The sequence below is a fragment of the Giraffa tippelskirchi genome, chromosome 8 (assembly GCF_054371585.1).
Source record: "Giraffa tippelskirchi isolate mGirTip1 chromosome 8, T2T-mGirTip1v1.2.pri, whole genome shotgun sequence".
Taxonomy (NCBI): Eukaryota; Metazoa; Chordata; class Mammalia; order Artiodactyla; family Giraffidae; genus Giraffa; species Giraffa tippelskirchi.
In genome coordinates, this window is record NC_137282.1 from 105,542,848 (window position 1) to 105,564,763 (window position 21,916).

At 40.0% G+C, this 21,916-nt stretch overlaps 1 protein-coding gene across 4 annotated transcripts in view; it reads left to right on the forward strand.

Annotated features, from left to right (window-relative positions):
• Positions 1–21,916, forward strand: part of MAST4 (microtubule associated serine/threonine kinase family member 4) — a 603,242-nt gene that overhangs the window by 260,403 nt on the left and 320,923 nt on the right. The window contains exon 4 of one of the 4 annotated variants that reach the window (XM_081518402.1): positions 20,724–20,798. The exons of the other annotated variants lie outside the window; for them this stretch is intronic. Coding sequence (XP_081374528.1) covers positions 20,724–20,798 — 75 coding nt within the window. The remainder of the gene's footprint in view (positions 1–20,723; positions 20,799–21,916) is intronic. 4 annotated transcript variants of the gene reach the window in all.

Sequence of the window (21,916 nt, forward strand, 5' to 3'; positions counted from 1 at the left end):
TTTCACTGCCTCTGACATTTCACCAGGGTCCAGATTTAGAGCTTTTCTGTAAAAAAAAAAATGTTTCTTTTTGTTCAACAGCTAATGTGTGAGGTGCTTTGAATTAGAGGATCATAGAATTTCAAGTCCAAGAGAGAAAACTTAGATTTTGTCTAGCTTAATTTCTTAATCTTCTGGCTAATAATATTGACTTTCAAAGAAATAAAGTGACTGAACTGAAGTTACCAAAATATTGAATATCAGAATCAAGGTGTTTTCATGTATAGTCTTCATTCTATAGTAAGCTGTGCATAGCAAGTGCTTGAGTTCTTTTGTGTGGTCTCCTTGGGCTTTTAAATAATATCTTTTTTGTTGGAAGTATAGTTTATTTACAATGTTGTGTTAGTTTCAGGTGTACAGCAAAGTGATATATTCTTTTTCAGATTCTTTTCCCGTATAGGTTATTATGAAATATTGAATGTAGTTCCCAGCGCTATACAGTGGGTCCTTGTTGGGTATCTGTTATATACATAGTAGTGTGTATATGTTAATCCCAAGTTCCTAATTTATCCCCTTCTTTCCCCTTTGGTAACCATAAGTTTCTTTTCTATTTCTATGGATATATTTCTCTTTTGTACATAAGTTCATTTTGTATCATCCTTTTAGATTCCACATATAAGCAATATCATATTATCTTTGTCTTTCTCTTGTCTGACTTCACTCAGCATGATAATCTCTGGATTCATCCATGTTGCTGAAAATGGCATCATTCCATTCTTTTTATTGGCTGAGAAGGAAATGGCGACCCACTCCAGTATTTACCTGGAGAATCCCGTGGACAGAGCAGCCTAGCGGGCTACAGTCCATGAGGTCGCAAGAGTCAGACACAACTGAGTGACTAAACCACCACCACCACCAATATCCCACTCTATGTATGTACCACTTCTTTATCCTTCCCTCTGCATAAGGAGGATGGAGTAAATTATAACATTTCAAATAAAAAACTAGCCCTTGCCTAACAGAAATGATTCCATTTCAGAAAGTTTATTAATATCCTTGAGTGAGCCTTTTGATTTAGCTTAATAACGAAAATCGGTCCCAAGTTGTTGCCACCCCTCATTTACTAGCCTTCAAATATGTATGATTTCTTAGCTGTTTATATTTTAGGAGAATAAAGGCAAACTAAAATGCTCTCAGGCACTAGACACGGAAGATCCATATGTAAAGGCCGCTAGGGAGTGATGGGGCCTGTGGTCAACATGCAGAGCTTATTCCTTACTGAAGGGCGTTCAGATTCCATTTTTATTTAAAAACCCTAAATAGAGCATATCTGTCGGCCAGAACTAACCTTAGAATCTTTTGTTTGTGATTTCCATCAGATCTAAGGCCTCAGACATTTTTTTACAAAGAACCTAATATAAGCATTTTTATTTTTTCTCTTTTAAACACATCACAAAATTGCATCCAGTGGGAAGAATCTTCTTTTGGAATGGGGAAAGAGTTTCTCTTGCCAGTAGAGGCTGCTTAGGCAGCATTTATACTCAGTGCATGCTGAACATTTCCCCATAGATGGTAACCTCAGTCTTTTATAATTTAGAATGATGTAGAATCATTCTGAAAACAAATGGGATTTTAGTACAGTATTCCGTCTTGGCCCCACTTTTTTGTGTGTAAGAGCCATAATCTTGTCTGTCTATTTATTTATCTGTCTGTTTATATATATCTACGTAAAGACTTGGCAGAAAGGCTTGCAGAAGAGAAAAAGAACCCAGTAAAGTATCTCCTTAACTAGGGTTTAATAGGAGAGGGGGCAGGGGCGGCAGTCTAATTGATGAGGCTGCCGGGCAATTTGAACCAACCCGTTAGTTACAAATTTTTACGCAAAATTTAACACTCCATGGCTGGGGCCATAAGGAGGTTGCAAGTAGCCTCGGATGCATTCTTTTTTGTGCTGGCCATTGCTCTTAAAGGACAGTTTAATTTGTGTAAGATACTGTTCCAGCTTGCTGTCTCCTTCATTTCTGGGGAAATGACTCTTTAGAGTCACCATTTTCTTAATGCTTTAAACACCGGGGCTACATATCTAAAACCCTTTTTGTTTTTATTAGCTCCACATATCACTGGATTATTATAATGTGTCCACCCTTTCTCTGTCTGTTGAGCATCTCTTTGCATCAGTCTTACTTTGGTGCATATTTCCTTCTGAAGGTCGGCATTAATAACTGTGGAATAATTGTTTTTAAGAACAGTTCATATCGCTACCTTCCTTTGACTGTTTTCAAACTTGCTAAGTGGTACCTCACTTCATTGCATTGTTTATTTTAGGGCTGGAGAAGTCCTGGAGGACCACCTATTCTGATCCCTGGGTAGCCCAGTAAGGTTACCTGACTCCTTGAGGACCACCTATTCTGATCCCCATGTAGCCCAGTGAGGTTATCTGACTCGAGCTACACGTCTCCTGTTTTTTAACCAATAATAATAATAATTTCCATTAACATTTTGAGCAATATCCTCAATGTGGTGAAATATTTTGAAAATACACGATAACCACCTTCCATAGTATAGTGAATGCTACTCAATATTAGCTGCTGTGCTGGACATTCCATGTGTATTGGCTATGATCCATGACCTTATTTTCTAGAAGAAGAAAGTAAGGCTCAGATGTTCAATAAATTGTGCTGACATAACCAGGCTTGTTTTTGTGTGTACAAACCTGTGTTTCTTTGGCTTCATAATTTATACTTATCCCCTAAACCATGATCTGGTCTTTTTTTTTTAACTTTGAAGTGATTTGGGGAGAGGGACTGGACTGAAAGATATTTTGCATAGCTGAAATACATTAATTTGTGCTCTCTTTTTTCCCCTAACATCAGAAACACAGGAATTTTCTTTTATATGGAAAATATTGCAGTGAAGATTCATAGCACTCAGTTATGTGCGGCAAATTTACAAAAGTTGCAGAGCAAATTTACAAAAGTTGCAGAGATACAGGTTAACTATTCTTTTCAAAAGATACCCTAACAAAGTGTAAACTATTTTCTCTGTGTAAATAGACTTCCTATGGTATTCCTTTTGATGAGTAAGCAAAGAGGTGTGTGGAAAACATGATAAGATGAAGAGGAAGATTACAGTATCATTTTATCTGAAACTGGGAAATTGGATGACATACTCTCCTTAAGACTGTCATAGTGGGGACAGCCTCTGGTTGAAGGCCTAAACTAGTCTAAGAGAGGGTGGTTAGTAAATCTTGAGTCCTTTTGTGACCTTCCTCCCCTCACTGTTTTCTATTTTTAAATTCCTTGGTTTATGGCCTTATCCTACTGGTGGAGAGTCAAGGAACTGCTTCTAATGAAAGTTAAAACTTGCTCAGGCCATGGCTGACTAAAGAGGATTGTAGGAATGGGAAGAGAAATAGAGCATGTTGGAAAAGGCTGCACAACCTGTGTGATCATTAGTTAGCTCTCTAAGAGATCTACCTGGAATTATTCTAGCTGTATGTGTTTGATAGGTCCAAGTGTGTCTGTGTATGTTGAAATTCTTCACTGAAAAATCACTTCCCCTTATCGTTTTCTGCTGATTCCCAGAGCTGTTTGTGATGCTGTGGGAAAGCCGATGGTATTTTTGTAAAAAATAAACAAATAGGACTAAAGAAATATTTTATGAATGAGAGAGAGAGAACATTCCTTTTTTTTTAATCAGTTTGTTTTTTTCTAGTTAGTATCACGTGTAAAGGAAAAGTTCTATTACAAAAGATGGAAGTCTCACAGAAGTAATATTGTTCAGTAATGTTTAAGTGTTTCACCCAGGTTTGCACAGTGGTTACTGAGCCTCATCAAAGAGTCAGAGAATGTAGCCCTCCAAGTAGCTGATTTGGAAAACATTACAGAATGTTTGGATATAAAGGTTTCCAGCACACTGCTTTGTGGGTTTTCTGCCTGTGGGAATAGTGTTTTTGAATGAATGGAAGGAAAAGGCCTAATTCCTGTTAAGGACTTTTGTGCAGAAGAAAATCAGAAGTCTTTTCTAAATATATAGCTTATGTTCTGAGCAGATGTGACATACCCTTGGGTATCTTGCATCGAACACAAAGTGCATTAACACAACAGAAACATTTAATTATATATTTAGTAAATTATAGTCAACAGAAGTTAAACATTTGTGAAAAATCATAGTTTAGCAGGTTAGTGAAGTTGCATAAAGAGGTTTGCCACAAATCTTGCAAGCTTGCCTTTTCCAGGAATGCATTGACAGTGTCTTTTTTAAGTTAACTTTTGTGTCTGCACTGCCCAGGACATAGTACATGCTTATTGAATGAGTATGGGAAAGAACAAGAATTAGGCATCAGATGTGTGTTGAGACTATATCCATATCAATGGTAATTTTTAATCATGGTTAGTGTATGCACTGGTATGGTGGTATGGCTGCAAAACAAATAGTCCCAAACATAGCTGTATTGAACAACAAACATTTATTCTGTCAGTTTTCATGGGTCAGGAGGCCAGGAGCAGCTTGGCAGAGTGATCTAGCTCTTGATCTCTGACAAGGCTAAAATCAGGCTATTAAGATATTGACTGGAGCATCATCTCAAGGCTGGATTGGGAGAGGAACTGCTTCCAAGGTCACTCAAGTGGTAGTTGGTAAGATTCAGCTCCTTGCAGGTCGTTGGAACAAGGGCCTCTGTTCCTCACTGAGTGTTGTCTGGAGCCCATCTTCTGTTCCTTGTTACGTTGGCCTCACTGTAGGTCAGCTCACAACGTGGCAACTCCCTTCCATCAGAGGGAGCAAGTGAGAGCCAGTCCGAAACAGCAGTCTTCTGAGACCCAATCTTGGAAGTGACCCCTCTTTACTTGGTCATATTCTAATCATTCACATTAAATCACTGAGCCCCACACTGAAGGGGAGGAGATTACAAAAGGAATGAATACCAGGAGCTGAGGATCACTGTAGGTCATTTTAGATGCTGTCTATAGTCAGAAGAGGGAATGGGTGGTGTCCTGGGAGCACCTCCACAGGCAGAAGCAGGAACCCCTATACTTCACAACATGGTTACCTTTTACACACCTGATATCAGCTCATGTCACACTTCTTCCAAGTGTGTTTGTGTGAATTCTCCCTTATGAGACTGAGTTCCTTAAGGACAGGGGCCTTGTCCTGTTTAATTTTGTGACTGTAGTGCACAAGCTATTTGACCCTTAAATATTTAAAGAATAATGGAACCCATGAATTAGAACACTTGGCTTCAGAGCTGGACTAGGTGGTATTTGTTCTCTTAATTTGGGTTCACTTGTGGGACTAGTAGTAAAGAATCTGCCTGCCAGTGCAGCAGACGTAAGAGACACGGGTTCAATCCCTGGGTCAGGAAGATCCCCTGGAGAAGGAAATGGCAACCCACTCCAGTATTCTTGCCTGGGAAATCCCATGGACAGAGGAACCTGGTGGGCTACAGTCCATGGGGACTCAAAAGAGTAGGACATGACTGAGCACTTAGCACAGGAAAGCAGAGCTGGAAATGTGGAAAGTTAAAGGCAAGTTGTTTGAGAGGTGATCTCAGGCTGCGGAAGGAAAGCCTGACCCTGCAATGGGACCTCCTGAGACCCGCATGGAAAGAGTGCCCCCAGAGTCTCCATTGGAAGGACTCCTACTGGAAGCTGGAGGCATCCACCACTGGCTTCTGTCCCGCTCTGCTGAAGGTTGTGTCTCGGAAGAATTAATTCCTCCTTACTCTGGGCCTCCCAGGCTCCTCTGATCTTGGAGAAAGCCTGGGACAGAAATGGAAAAATGCCTAATGGATGTGTTTGAGATGGGATGACATTATTAGCAGCAGGCTTGAGCTTTCTCTGGGTCCCCACTGCAGCTGAGGCTGATGTTGGAGGGGATCAGAGTGGGCCCTGAGGAAGGGGTTACAGGTCACCCTTGGGATCCCTTACAATGGCAGAAGGCGACTGGATCCGTTACACTGACCAGAGGCCTAATCACACGTGGGGACTATAGACCTTGATGGTCACAGTGGGAAAAGGAGGGAGCTCAAAGACCTCTTTGGCCCCTACCTGGGATATAAATGGATAAATCTCTTTGTACAGGGATTTCTAGAAGATTTATGCTATTTTACTTTCCTGTGTCCACTTGAACAAAAGGACAACTGAGATGTTGATCTAAGTTTTGAAGCGTTATTAATTGCCCTCACATATGCCAGTCAATGTCAGTGCTGTCCGGAGGAAGAGATTAGAAGTTCCTGTGTGTTGTCTTTATCAGGCAGACACATACTGCCTGATTGTCTTCCTGATTTTAAATCTGATTCACTTTTTATCTAATTTTGAATCCAGCACTGTGTGTTTGCACAAGGAGAGCCCTTCTGCCCACATTGTTGTACGGAGATCTTTTGATTGTGCTTTTTATGAAATTGGAATGTCTTTGTTTGAAGTATTGACCTAGACAAGAGTTATGGTTACACGGCCAACTGTTAAATGTGATCTTTTAAAAAAATTGAAAAGTTCATAAAATAACTAAAAGGATAGAGACTGACGTAGCAAATACCTCTATACCTGACATCCAGAATTAAAAAATGTTTTCCTTTTGTCATTTTTCTTTAGTGTTTTTAATGAAAGCAATTGAACATTTTAACAAGTAAAAAACTTAGACTATAAAAGAAGCATGGCTGGAAACTCCTCTCCAGGCCTCTGTTCCCTCACCTCACTTCCCAGAAGCAACTCCCATTGTCATTTTAGTGTGTATATTTCCAGTCGGTTTTCATTCTCATAAATATTGTGTGGCTCCCCCCACCCAGAATTTTTTTTTTAATTTATATTTATCTTGATTCAAATAGATTTAATTCATTCATTTAAAATCCTGACTAGTATTTCATCTTATGGATATACCACAGTTTCCTTTATTCTTTCCCTTCATAAAGATGTTAGCTGTTCCTAGTTTTTCGTTTGTTTGTTTTTACTATCATAAGAATGCTTCAGTGGATATTCATGTATGGATTTCTTGCTGCCTGTGTATAAGAAGTTTAGGATATGTGCCAACAAGCAAAATTGCTGGGTTATATGGTATACACGTTTTCAACCTAATAGATATTGCTAACATTTTTGCTAAAGTGCTTTAATCAATGTACATTTCTACAACAGATTGCTATTCTCCTTCATACCCACCAGTACCTGGTATTTTGAAACTTTTAAAATTTTTGCTGTTCTAATTGGTGTAAGGTGACTATTATGCTCTTTTATTTTGAATTATACTAAAGAGGTTGTGTATCTTTTTATGTCTAGTGGCCATTAGGTCTCACCTTCTCTAATCTGTTGTGTCTTACCTTATGCCCATTGTTTTTATTTCCTTTTTTCTATTTATTTATTTTACATATTAGGAATATCTCATTTCAGTCTGAAAGTTAAAGTTGCTCAGTTGTATGTGACTCTTTGTGGCCCCATGGACTGTAGCACCCCAGGCTCCTCTGTCCATGGAATTCTCCAGGCAAGAATACTGGAGTGAGTAACCATTACCTTCTCCAGGGGATATTCCTGACTCAGGGTCAAACCCTGGTCTCCAGCATTGCAGGCAGTTTCTTTACCATATGAGCCACCAGGGAAGCTCAATTTCAGTCTAGCCCTCCCTTTAAAATTTGTGACATCATTCAGAAGACTTAAGTTCTGATGCAGTCTAGTTTATCAATCTTTTTGTGAGAGTTTTGTTTTTCGTACCTTTGTAGGAAATAGGCTCCTAAAAACAGGTCATAAAAATATCTCATACTTCATTTTTTCTTCTAAAATTTTTGAAGTTCTGTTTTGACATTGTTTCTCATTATTCTTCTTGTTTATTTCTTAGTGTGGAGTATAGCATGAATTAAATTAATTTTTCCACGTGGAAAGTGATTTTTCACCATACTGAGTTAATGTATCTTTTCCTTGTGTTGTTTTTTTGCTCCCTTCCCATCTGTGTAAGAGTCTGTTTGGGGGTTCTCTAGCCACCCCAGTCTGTTTGTTCTCCAGTGAATACCACATGATTTAATCACTACAATTTTATAATAAATCTTGACTTCTGGAGGACAAGTCCCTTCTTGTTCTTCTTTTATTCGGAGTTGATATGTATATTTTTGACTATTTAGACTTCTGAATGACTTTTAGAAATCATTTGTGGAAGTCCACCAAACCAAATATACTTAGAATTTAGATTAGAATTCTGATGGCTCTTCAGATAAATTTGGGAAGCATTTGAGTCTTCCCATCTGTGTATGGTATATGTCTCCTATAATTCTGATATTCACTTGTGCCCATTAAAGTATTTTACAATTTTCGCTGTACATATCTCATTCATCCTTTTCTTTTTTACAGTGTTTTTTGCACATTTATTCTCTTTTAAATTAGCATATACATTGCATTAGTTTAAGTTGTACAGCATAATAATTTGATGTATGTGTATGTTGTGAAATAATTGCCACCAAAAATTTAGTTAACATTTGTCACCTCACACAGTTACACATTTTTTTCCCCTGTGATGAGAACTTTTAAGATTTAATCTCTTAGCCACTTGCAAATATTCAATAAAGTGTTATTAACTGTGGTCACCATGCTGTGCATTATATCCCCAGGACTAATTTACAGCTAGAAATTAGCACATCTGACCACCTTCACCCATTTTGCCCACCCCCTCATGCTCTGCCACTGGCAACCACCAAGCTGTTCTGTTTCTATGAGTTCCATTTTTTAGATTCCACATGGAAGTGAGATTATACAGTATTTGTCTTTCTCTGTCTTATTTCAGTTAGCATAATGCCTTCCAGGTCCATCTGTGTTATCATAGATGGTAAGATTTCCTTTTTATGGCTGAATAGTATTCCATTGAAGATATATACCACATTTTCTTTATCCATTTATCCATTGGTAGACACTTGTATTTTCTCCATGTCTTAGCAATTGTAAATGATGCTGAAATGAACATGAAGATGCAGAAATTCCTCCCCAAATTCACCGTATGCCTGGAATGGGAAAACAATAGCTATTAGTTATTAAGGGTATCAAGCTGACTCTCAGGAATTGCTTATTTATTGTGCATCTAACATCCACCCACTTCGCTTCCGGTTTTAAACTCCATGTAGTTGATTGTGTGAGAATTTTAAACCGTTTGTGAATGAACACAGCCCTAGAGCCTAGACCCCGAGTTCCAGGCTTTGTGGGATCAGCAATGACTCAGATCCCCTGTCTGCACAGAAAGAAATCACGTTTAACAGAAGCATACAATAGGTGCTATCAGTTACTGCATTCCAAGGCAAATCCTAGGCTAACCTCTGAAAGTAACTGAGCAGTGACTACAGACCAGAAGCAGAAGGCCTCATCGCTGACCTCAGAGCAGACCTGGCACTGTGTTTTGCTACCCGTTACATCGTGTATCCTGACTGCGTTATAGAAGCCCTGTCCACCCCTGGTGACACAGTGACTTTCCCATGCTGTCAGGGTACTTCCACTCTGATTGTCCCAGTCGCCCAGGGGAATGCAAAATAGGAAGGAAACATGCTAAACAATCAATGAACAAAGTTGTTTTTTTTTTAAGTGAGAGGATGGGAAGTGGTAGGAGGGAAGTGCTGAAGCGGGGGGAGAATGCCGGCAGACGACAGAAAGACAGAAGCAGAGGAAGCTTTTGGGAAGAAAAACAAGAAAGGCTGCTGACGAAAAAATACTCCGGCAGAAGAAGGAAGAGGTGTTCCTTGCCAAGGAAAATGTGCTAACCTTATGCAGCTGAAACAGATATTTAAAGAAACATTGTAAGACTTTTGTCTTTAACTCCTTAATACTTAGGGTTTCCCAGGTGGCTCAGTGATTAAAAAAAAAAAAATCCGCCTGCCAATGCAATAGACACAGGAGACGCTGGTTTGATCCCTGGATTGGGACGATCTCCTGGAGGAGGAAATGGCAACCCACTCCAGTATTCTTGCCTGAAGAATCCCATGGACAGAGGAGCCTAGCAGACGACAGTCCATGGGGACACAGAATCAGACATGATTGGGCCACTGACCTCGCAGGCCTTAATACTTTATCTTGAAAAAAATATGTAATCTAAGGCACTCCTAGAGGAATCAGGGGTACTCTGTGATTTCCATTAAGAACAACACTTCTCTAAGTGTGAACCTGTCTTCTTGTGCAACAACAGAAAACCAGGGTAACATATTTTACTGTCTATATCAAATTGCAAGGTCCTTAGAGGAGAGGAAATATTTTTGTGAATATACATTTTTAAATAGTTAACAGTTATATGGGGTACTTCCTGTGACCTAATTCTCTTGCATATTACATAAATTAACTACTTTCATCCTCTTAACAGCTTTATGAAGTGGGCATTTTTACTATCCCCATTTTACAGATGAGAAAATAAAGGTGTTCAGAGTTTTGAAATGTGGCTGACCTCACAGAGCTGGTAAGACGTGAAGTTGAAATTCAAATCCAAGCAGATTGGTCACAGTTTCCTTTTATCCACTACCCCAAAGGATCTCTCATTGGTTGTAACCCATCAATAAAATATATTGAACCATGTATTGAAGGTAGCACTGAATTATCAGTTTGGCTTTTTAAGTTCTGTGACCTCAGGTATGCTGAGATGTTTCATAAAGGATGTGTAAATACCTACTAAAACCGAAACCTTACTGCTGTATTAGTAGAATTCGAAGAGAGCTATAAACATGTGACTTACAGTGTCACTCATGTCCTGGCTTCTGGGAGAAAGAGCCCTTACACAGCAGGGCAGCCTTCTTCCTACCACCGCTGCTGCCCTTCACTCTGAAGAGTGTGAGAAGCTCAAGGACCATCCTGTCCCCACTAGATGTTCTTCCGCTTGCACTTACATCATTCATTTCATGTGATATTTCACTCGGTGACAAGCTTTCACCTGACTTCCCCAAAACCAGTGGTTGCATTTAATTCACTCTTTAGTAGCACTACTTTTCAATTATCTTTGAATTTGATAAAAATAGATGGTAAGATAAAGATACCCTTTGGAAAATTGTTGCATAGTCTTAAGACTTCAGCCTTGTGGAGGCAGCTGTATGCCCATTTTATAAATGCAAACATCTGCGGGTCTTGGGGGACCTTTTCCACTATGATTGGGTGCCTTCCACACTTGCTATGTACCCCGAAAGAGCAAAGCCTCATATGTGGAAACTCTAGTGGAGAAACCAAAATTCGATATTTCACATTCTCCAGATAAAAGTTTTGGTTCAAGAGTTCAATAAATGGAATTACATTAATGTGACCTGAACATGAGGATCTTGCTTTTTTGTACTTGTTTAAAAAGTTCATGTTTTCTAAGCATCCAGGACCTTATTAATGAGAGTGACAAGATAAAATTTCATCCATATACTGTCCCCCAAGAATTTATAGTGATTCATCTTATGGTTTAAAAAAAACAAAAACAAAAACACAGGCTTGTCATTGTGCTACGGGTTAGAAGTGTTGTATCAGGTGATCAGTGTTGTCATTATGATCGGCTGTCTATGTAGGCATTTAATCTCTTTCACACAGGGATCTGCAACAAGCAGCTACAAGATGAGGGGGAGAGAGATCAGTTAAACTCTCTCCTACCTTCATCTACAGAGCCAGGTTGCTGCTTCCCCCTTCCTGGGCCCCTGACCATTCTCCCCATGGCTGCTAGAACAGATGAAACAAATCAAAATGCCTTTGAGGAGTCTGGTGCTTCCCTTGCTTAATTTAAACCCCAATCAAGCCTAATTATCAGAGCCATATTACTTGCCGGCAATAATTCGCTTTGGGTGCAACTCGGAGCTGAGTTGAAAATTTTATTTTGCCTTCAGAAAATTGGTTTACCTTTAAATTTCCCCCCCACAGATTTCCCTGCAGAAAATTGGTCCTCTTAATTTAGGTATGTTGTAATTTTTCTCATTAAAAAAAGTATGGCATGTGATATCATTAAATTTTTTTTTTCTAAATTGAACTGACTTAAGTGGGTTGACATATGTGCCGCAGCATAATTGTGCTGTGTTTTTGGAGCTCAAGTCAGTAATTACATCCATAAACTTATTGTCACTGGTAGAATATGTTAACTGGTCTTTGACTCAAAATTCATTAATTTGAATCAATATGTAATGTTCTGAAATGCTCTAACAAAGGATCATTGACAGATATAATACGGTCTCAGACCCAAACATTTCTCTATGAATGGCAGTAAATGTAAACATTCTCTAAATAGCAGGTCAGTACTGTGATTCCCAAAACACACACGTTATGAAGTCTGAAAGAAATCTGAACTATGACATGATGCCAGTAATTGAATTCCGTTGTTTTTAAAACAGGATGTCCTGGATATTTTTGATCTTTACAACATAGAGCTAACTTTCAGAGAAGGTCTTGGGATTTCAAGCATTGAGATGCATTGCGCCTCATTACAGATGAGGATGCTGGTCCTGATGAGGAGGAGACCAGCCCCCAGCTCTTTTCCCACTACCCCTCGGAGAGTGCCAGAATGCCCTTCTCCTCGGAATCTTAGCAGATTAGATGCAGACTAGCTTTTCTAATTTCCTGATGTTGAATGACTGAAAAAGGCAAATGGAAATGTGCCGGGGTTGGGAAGTAAATCTGAATTCAAAGCAAGAGTTTCATCAGAAATCCAATCCCAGGGTTTTCTTTTGATTTGACACTGCAGACCTACCAAAATTACATTAATGTGAAACCTTGACAAAAGAAAAATCCCCATCATTAGATATGTGGTGCTTCACAGATAATATCTAGTTCACCCTTTCAGCACTTCTGGGAATCGAAAGCCAGAGCAGAAAGGTACCAGGTGACTTCAGAGGGCCGTGTCCACCGTGCAGAGTGCTAATGCACGCCCAGGTTCAGTGCAGCCAGGGCCAGTTTGAAGGTGAAACAACACGTGCTGGGGAGTAAACTGGGACTTGGCAGAGGAGCAGAGCCAGAAGGGAAGCTGCCCCTGTGGTTGCAGCTGTTAACTTGTGCTCCATGATGGAGTGGGTACCTTTTGTCTTTTCTTTGACCTCCAATCAGTTTGCACCTTTCTCTCTCCCCGTCCCCTCCCCCTCTTCCCCTCCCCTCACTCTCTCCCTCCCCTTTCCCCCACTTCTCTTCCTCTCTTGTCCCCTCTCTTCATCTTCATCCTCCCTCTTCCTTTCTCTCTTCCTCTCTACCTCTATCCCCCTACTTAGGGGGATACCTGCATCTCCCTTCTGTCTTTGGGGTGTCTGGTTGGGTTTGGCCCAGTGGAGGAGTGGTGATTAGAGGAAAGGAGGCAGAAATAGGAAAAGTGGTAGAGTCACTGTTCTCTGGAGGGATGCTCTTCTGAAGATGACCCTCCAAACCTAGCTCTTCTTTTCAGGTTCTGGAAGCAGCTCTCTCCCTTTTGTCTTCTGACCTAGGGGAGGTGAAGGAACCCTCCCCCTAAGTAATTCCTGCATCAGAATTTTCTCAGACCACCTCCTCTGAGGGTGCCCTCTGTTTCCTGCAGAAACTCTGACTGAAACACGGGGTATGGGTGAGCTGGTGCTTCATTTAAATACATGTGCTTTATTTATCATTTTGATAATTATTTAAAATTATTTATCCACCATCTACCAAGGGGCAGAACTATTAAGACAAAGTTTCTGGCATCGCAGAACTTACAGAAAAAAAGACAAATACATACAAGATACCGTCAAGCGGTAATAACTGTTATGAAGTAAAGGAGGGCAGGGGAAAGGGAGTTATTGACTTAAAAAAATACACAATGTGAGAGTTGCGAGTTAAGTTTTATTTGAGGCAGAATGAGGACTGCAACCTGGGAGTCAGCACCTCAGATAGCTCTGAGAACCTGCTCCAAAGAGGCAGGATAGGAGATCAGCATATAAGTGATTTTGGTGAAGGGGGAATACATGCAGTCAAGCACATATTTTTTTTCAGGTTTCTGCTAGTCACAAAGAGCAGTCATCACCATGAAGGATTTTAGTGCTTTTCCAGATATAAGGAGATACAAGAAATGGGCTCATAATTGACTCCTTAAAGTATCTAACTAGCTGAAGACCTGTCCTGCCAGTTTTTCCCTGAGCATCTGCTTGCATGCTTAGTTGCTCAGTCATGTCTGACTTTTTGTGACCCCATGGACTGTAGCCCACCAGGCTCCTTTGTCCGTGGGGATTCTTCAGGTAAGAATACTAGAGTGGGTTGCCATGCCCCCCTCCAGAAGATCTTCCCAACCCAGGGATTGAACTCAGGTCTCCTTCATTGCAGGTGGATTCTTTACCACCCGAGTCACCAGGGAAGCCCTCCTTGAGCATAGAGTACCTCATTTCTGATCTCCACTCTGAGCTTCTTTCTGGGGTGTTGAAAATCAGCAGCTGCAGCAGCACGTGATTTAATCCCTTGTAGAGAGGTAGATGGCAAGTGCCAAGGTGCAGTTGACAGAGTGGTGGGTCCCCTTAGAAGAGGGGATAGGGAAAGTTTCCAGAAGGGAGTGAATAGGCTGTAATTTGCAAAAATTAAATTAAAAAAAAAGGGAGGTTTTTTTTTTTCACTGAAGGGCATCTCTAGGACCCTGAGCTGGGAAGGGGCTTGGAGGGCTCTAGGAATAGCACAAAGACCAGTGTGGCTGGAGTGAGTGAGGGGGAGCCCCTGGAATTCAGAAAACATGCAGGGTGGGTAGCCTGATGCTTTATAGGATCCAGAAGGAGTTGGGGTGACTGGAAAGGAAAGGTATGGAGAATTTGGAGAATAGTGATATTATTTATATATTTTATTAGGGTGGCTTTGTCTGTTGTTGGGAGGACAGACTCTTCAGAGGCCCAAAGTAGCAGAACACAGATAAGAGCCTATTGCTGGTATCTGGATGAGTTGGATGGTGTTATTGGGTTGCATTGCATCTCCCCCCAGATATGTTGAAGTCTTAGCCCCTCTTTTTGAGAATGTATCCTTATTTGGACTTTACAGTCAGTGATCAAGTTAGCAAGAATTTTTTGCGAGATCTCTAATCCAGTATAACTAATGTCCTTACAATTGAGATATTTGGATGTAGCGACAGATGTGCAGAAAGGAAAGGTTAAGAGACATGGGACGAAGATGGCCATCTAGAGGCCAAGAAGAGAGGCTGGAACAGAGCCTCCCCTCATAGCCCTCAAGAGAAACCAACCTTGCTGACACCTTGATTTTAGATTTCTAGCCTCTAGAACTGTGAGAGGGTAGAATCCTGTTTGTTGTTTAAGCCACCCCATTTGTGGAATTTTGTCACAGCAGCCCTAGGAACCAAATACAGAGAAATGACTTGGGCGAGATTGATAATGGTCAGCAGGGTTGAATTTGAGATATGTTCTGAAGTTAACACCAGGAGGATTTGCTGGGTTGGAGAGGAGTGGTGGGGTTGATGTTTGGCCCGTGGGAACTGAGTTTAAGGGTGGGGTGGCCGGTGACTCCTAGGTCATTGGGTGAGTGGTGGTGCCCTTTCCTGGAGATTAGGAACACTGAGGATGACACCCTTGGGGGACAGATGTCCGGAATTGGGTCAGGGACTTGTGAGTTTGCAGTCCCTGTTTGACATCTCAGAGTAGGCAGTTATGGGGGAGGGGGATGTCATAGCAGAGTCATAAATAGGGACCACTCCCTCCCCCCACAAATGCTGCAGTGCCTGGTCTGTTCACTCCCGTGAGCTGTGACTCCAGGTGCCGTGGACTCCATGGGTGCGCAGAAATGATTCAATCAGCACACAGATGCTTTATATGATGTTTAATGTATTTTTCTTAATGTTTTTATGCTCCATCATGTCCAACTCTTTGTGACCCCATGAACTGTAGCCTGCCAGGCTCCTCTGTCCATGGGATTTCCCAGGCAAGAATACTGGAGGGAGGTACCTTTTCCTCCTCCAGGGAATCTTCCTGAACCAGGGATTAAACCCGCGTTTCCTGTGTCTCCTGCATTGACAGGTGGATTCTTTACTTCTGCATCACCTGGGAAGTCTTTTTTTCTTAATATATACTAGGAAAAAAAATGTAGCTAGCACAACCAAGCCATGATTTCAAGATGTTATTACTTAGGTCATCATTAAAATTTGAATATATGTTTTTAAAACCCAGAGTCATCTTTTTAAAGACAACAATTAAGAAATGAGTAGTATTATAAATTAAGAAATGAGTAGCAGATGTAATAGTATACATTGTACGTGGATATGGGGGAAAAATATAAATGACTAAAGTTTGGGACACAGTGTAAAGCATTTGTAAGGAGTTACTAGGTGATTCCTACCTCATGACAGTTTTTGTTTGTTTTTTTGGCCACATGCCGTACAGGGATCTTAGTTCCTAGACCAGGGATCAAACCTGAGCCCCTGCAGTGGAAGGGCAGGGTCTTAACCGCTTTGTTCTGTTTTGTTTTGTTTTAACTGCAGGTCAAATCAATAGACTTAGTAGTAGAGACCAGCATTTGTTTAAAAAAGAGTTAAACTAGATCAGAAAGTAGAGCATACTGCTGGTGGTGTTTGGAGGCATAATTTCATGATGCAAAATATCTTTCTCAATGAACATCACAGTGAGAAGTTAGTCTCTGGGTTTGCTTTCATAGTTACAAGTATCACTTCCCCTGTCCAATTTTGGTGACTCTCCTCTTGAGCCAACTTGAAAAACTTGGGTTTGTAAGGAGACAAGAAAAAATGATGTACTTTCTTTCATCTTTACAAGGTCATGAATAGTTTTCATAACTATTTCATAACTCCTATTTCATAGGAGGTTTTCATAAATTACTGTGAGATTAGTTCCATGGGTTTTAGAAGCCTATGATATCATCATCGAAAATGTATTATATAGCCCATTTCTTCCATGTTCATTTGGGTTTCTGATCCCTATTTTGATACACCTGGTAATTGCTAGATCTCCCCAGCTTGTGAATTCTTCCAATCGATTTATTTGCATAGTTTTTTGACTGCGTGGTCCTAGATTGCTTTATTGATGTGCCTTTACCAGGACCTGTTTTCAATAGCTTTTTTGTACATACTTAAGTATAATGATGAGTAAGAACTTTGATTGGAAGTGAAATACATTTATTCAAACGAAAGGATGTCTCAGGGTTGTATGAAAATGCTTATTCTTATACAAGAGTGCATGTGATTCTTTTCAGAATTAAAACTCCTTTGAATGGATTTTTAAGAAGTCCTCTAGGAGCCCTTGCAGCAATTGTGTGATATTTCTTTTTTTATTTTGTCTTATGATAAAATATCTAGGCTGGAGATGTCTAATGATATATTTCTTTAAAAAATAATACCAAAATTATACATACACTTAGTTTTAAATTTTCCCTGTGGCTCTAATTTTGAGATAGAGTAACTTATACCTGATTTAAAGAGTTAGGTGTTTAAATAATCTGATGTCAGCCACTGAATTCATTGGGCACCCATTATTTCACACCTGATATACTGTTTTCCACAGAGCATTCTTCTAAATTTGTTTATGTGATGCAAATTAGGCTAAAGTACTACCCTATCAGATCTGTAATGTTTAGGGAACGATAATTTCTGTAAAAGTATGGTTTGCAGTGTTCAGGGATGTTTATATTTCTAAAATGACTTACTTAACAGGAGAAGCCTTGATAAAAGCATTTATCACAGAGCTGATAGATGTCTCATTAAGTTTCCAGATTATGCACATGTCAACACTTCTTTAGCCATCTTTCAATAGTTTATTTTATTTACATAACTGAGGGCTGCTACTTTTATTAGTGGTGGTTATCACAGCAAAATGATTTGGTAAGTTGACCTAAGTGATAGAAGATGCTTCTGTTTCTAGAAACTAATGGTGAGGAATCCAATCCTCCTCTTTGGCCCCCTACCCTGGCAGTAAAGAGCCCCTGTTTACATATGTAAATAAGTCATTCAGTTGAGAGTTCTTTGGATCCAAGTTCCAATATGTTATTTTGCTGATGTTGGTGGCATTAGCCAGGAGGTAAAGGGTACCAAGAGACTGAAGTCTCAGCCTGGAATGACAGATACTGGAGACCAAAGGCTGTTTTTTAAGAGGAGAAATGGATTCTTGGGACTAAGAATTTAGGAAAAGAAAATAAAGGCACACGTTTTGTCTTTAATGTTGGCCTGAGTGATAGAATTTAATGTTTCTCTTGAACATGGCAAGCTATACGAATGAATATGCTGTATAAGGATATTGGCTTCATGACATACTATTTTTGAGAGCCCTATTTTCTATTTAAAGAATGTAAAATATTTCATAATTGAACTCATGAAGTTGACTTTGCTCAGATATGTGTTGTTTGTACCTGTCTTGGATGTGGGAATCTGGCTTAAAATAAGAAAGGAAAACTTTTAAATTAAGGTCTTCCTAAAGTGAGGAAAGCAGCATGTCCAGTCTGTAATGAATTGAGTTCTTCTCAAAGGTTCCTATCTAGGGCATAGCTAAGGCCACCTTTCTACAAAGCCTTAGTAACTCGATATATGAGCCACTGACCACCACCAACTTTTTTGTCAACAATAGGATACAGTGTGACTGTATTTGAAAATTAAGATTAGGTTAAAACATGAGTCATATGGAGAAAAACTTGCTGTGAGCTGTTCAGAATTCCCTTATTTCTATTCCATATGCAATTCATTAAGATGACATTAATGCTCCAGGCTGTTCTTTGGTTTCTATTAAGATGTATTACTGAAAAAGATAAAAAGATGTATTACTGGAATCTGTGTAAATATATTGATTATCTCATAGGCCTATTTGTTCACCACAAGCAGACTATTGTAACAGAGTCAGTGTACCTGATAATAAATGAGAAAAAATGGAGACCAGGTTTTAAAAACTCACTGGCCCCCTCCATTCCCCTTGAAGGATGTGCTTGAGCTCTTTAAACCAGCCTTTCACTAACTGGGAGTTTAAGATTGAGGTTCTCAGTTTAATATCAACATCTGCCCCCTGCTGAGTTCATGGTGCAATTAGCTAATTAAAAAAAATAACATTTTTCACCTTGAAGTCAGAAGAAGAGCAATAAACCACAGGCTTAGGATTTAGTTAATTTGCACATTGACTGTAATTGTGTATTTAACGCCAAGATTAACTTTTTTTTTTGCTGATAAGTGGGAGCCTGGCACTGCACACTGGAACTCTTAAATCAGTTATAATCATTCCATAGGGAGCTTGATAAGGGCAGATAATTCTATAGATATATTAATGAGGATAATTATTTATTTACATCTGATAACTTTTTTAAGGAGAAAAAGCCTTAAAATCACTTTCTGATAAACCATTAAATTTAAAGGAAACTTCAGGTTAAACAAATAATCTGTGATTAAAAAAAAATCTATTTCTCATGTAAAATCTATTGATTCTATTGAATAGAAAGTCATACTCAATTTTTGTTTGTTTGTTTTTGTTTTTCCAAATATTCAGTGACTTAATGAGAACAATTTCTGCTGCCAAAGCTTTTGGTGCCTTTTCTAGGTCAACTAAGATTTAAAACTATTGCCTTGCATTTTTTTTCCGGAAGAGGGTAGGGAAAGAATGCATGTTGGCAGGGCAGTTAGTAGGAAAAACATAATCCTAACTTGCAATCTGCTACTTATGACATTTCCTTTTTGAAAGGTAAGCGTTACACTTTGGATGCTGAAGCAGTGATGGTTGGCAATTCAAGTGGGTGTGATTGATCCATGTCTTTAAAGTAATAGCACTGTTATTCTTAGAAGAAAAAAAGAAAAGAATTCTCAAGTATGATAATACAGATGCTGCATTTTTACTAATGTAGAAGGTCTTTTCACTCTTCTCTGTGAGCAGATGCTAACACTCATCTGACAGATATTTCACTCCCTGTGTAGATGCTCACTTGGACCAGGGGCTTGACTTCCAGGGGTTTACTGAGACCATCTCTCTGTTGCTTTCATCTCCCTGTCCCTGAAGTCACTGCCCACAGTAGATTGTGCTTGCTTCTTAAATTCTTGTTTACTGTTGCTCAACTTTGAAAGATGAAGTGAAACTCTATTCTGTTCATGGGGGGGCCCCTATTCCAAACTTTTCCTTTAAAATACAGTTGCTTGGGTTTCTTTTGGTGTGTGTGTTTGACATGGAATGAGCAGTGGGAGGTGTTAAGTCTTTCTATGTGGTCCATTTGTCACGTGTGTGTGTGTGTGTGTGTGTGTGTGTGTGTGTTTGCAAGGGTTGATCTAAGGAAAAGACCACCCTTCTACACAGGTTAGGTTATAAACTTGATTCTCAATCTCTGAGCCAATAAAACTTAATTGCATTCAGGGATAGAGCTTTTGGTGGCTGCCAGATACCAGGAATTCTGCCAGGATTATGAAGAGAGGAGCTTCTAAGCCAAGAGAGTTTTCATGATTTGGGGAAAGATTGTAATTTCTGTATCTTTTTGGTGTTAACCACATGAGTGGCAGGTGTAAGAATGTATTCTTCCACTCTAGGAAGAATGACTTCATGTTCAGTGAAATCATGCTTCAGTTTTCCTTAATATCCTTGATATAATTAGAGACAATATCAGATAATAGGAAAATGCAGACTTGATGGGAAATGTGATACTGGCCTGTGTTCATGACTATCACACACATGCATATGCAAGGCTGTTTTTAATAAAAATGACTTGCACATGGCATGCACCTTTGTAGGGGGTGGGGGAGTTGTGTCGTGTGTTTTTATTGCTGGATTTTAGCTGAAACAGACAAGTACAGTGCTGTTAAACGCTGTCCCTCTCCCTTTTCTGACCATTTCCCCATCATCCCACGCCCCGCCTTCTCCTCTCCCACCTCGTTCATCCCCATCTTCCATTCCCTGTCAGGAAGGGCAGCCTCCGAAGAGTCATTTCAACTCAGCCCGACATCGCCAGAGACTAGTGGACCCCGCTGCTTCAAAAGTGAGTGTGTCTGTCGCATGATGCATGGCGGTGTGGTCCCTGTGAGGAAAAGGGGGCTGTGGGCCTTTGTTTATGCTGGTGCATTTGATGGTCTTAGAGGAAGCAAGGTCTTCTCTACGATCAAAGACCATCCACATCAAAGGAGTTGTGGTGTCGAACCACCAGACCTGGAAACCAGCAAAGCCGTGATAAGTAGTAACTGCTGGTCTCTGTGGTTGTAAACACTCCCCCCACGGCCAATTTCAAGCAGCCGTGTGACAAAGGTGACCTCAGAGCTGGGCAGAGGTGCCCCATAGAGCTCTGTTATATCCAGATACAACAGGCATACTTCCATGTTAAAATATAGCGAAATAATTAGGAGGTGAACCATTTTGGGTATCTCTTATCTTTATTTTCAATATAATGTATTTCATTGGAAGTTTAGATAGTTTTAATCAACAACAATGGCTGCTTTTAATAACCAGTTTGTAAAATTCCTGAAAATTTTACCAAGCTGGTTTACCTGGGCTCTAGTAGAGCGGGTCCACATGTGATATATTTGTTGAGAGTAGTCTCAAGCCAGTTTCGTCATGTTCAGCTCTTATGGTCTACAGAAAAGTAGCTGAGGTTTTGAGCAAGGATTTGCTCTTCCTACACAGCTTGAATAAGTCGCAAGTCTGTTTTGCTGCACACAAACTTTTATTAAAGAGACATTTGCTGGCAAACAGGCACAGAATGTTTCTGCAGCCTGTCCTGTAAACTCAGTGAAGGGCTCTGCACTCAAGCCTTGTAAGTGCTCTAGCCAGATCTCTTTGGAAGGTTCCATTTAAGGTGGATGACCTGACAACTCTCTGGAGACAGGATGCTCTCATTTCTATGGTGGGCATCATACACTGGAGCCCCTCTACCCCAGCTGCTGAACATAAGGCCATGGCACAGTGGGGCCTCGGTGCCAGAGCTCAGGGTCCAATTTACAGACCTTCATAGATTCTTAGGCTCTGTTCATGCAAGGGTAGAGAATATCTCTAAACTGACTTTGCCAGTTCATTTACCTTAAATACCACTAGTGTCAACAATGAAAGCCTGTTTCTGATATCCATTATATTGACCAGGAGACCACTGATTTTGATTTCAGCAAT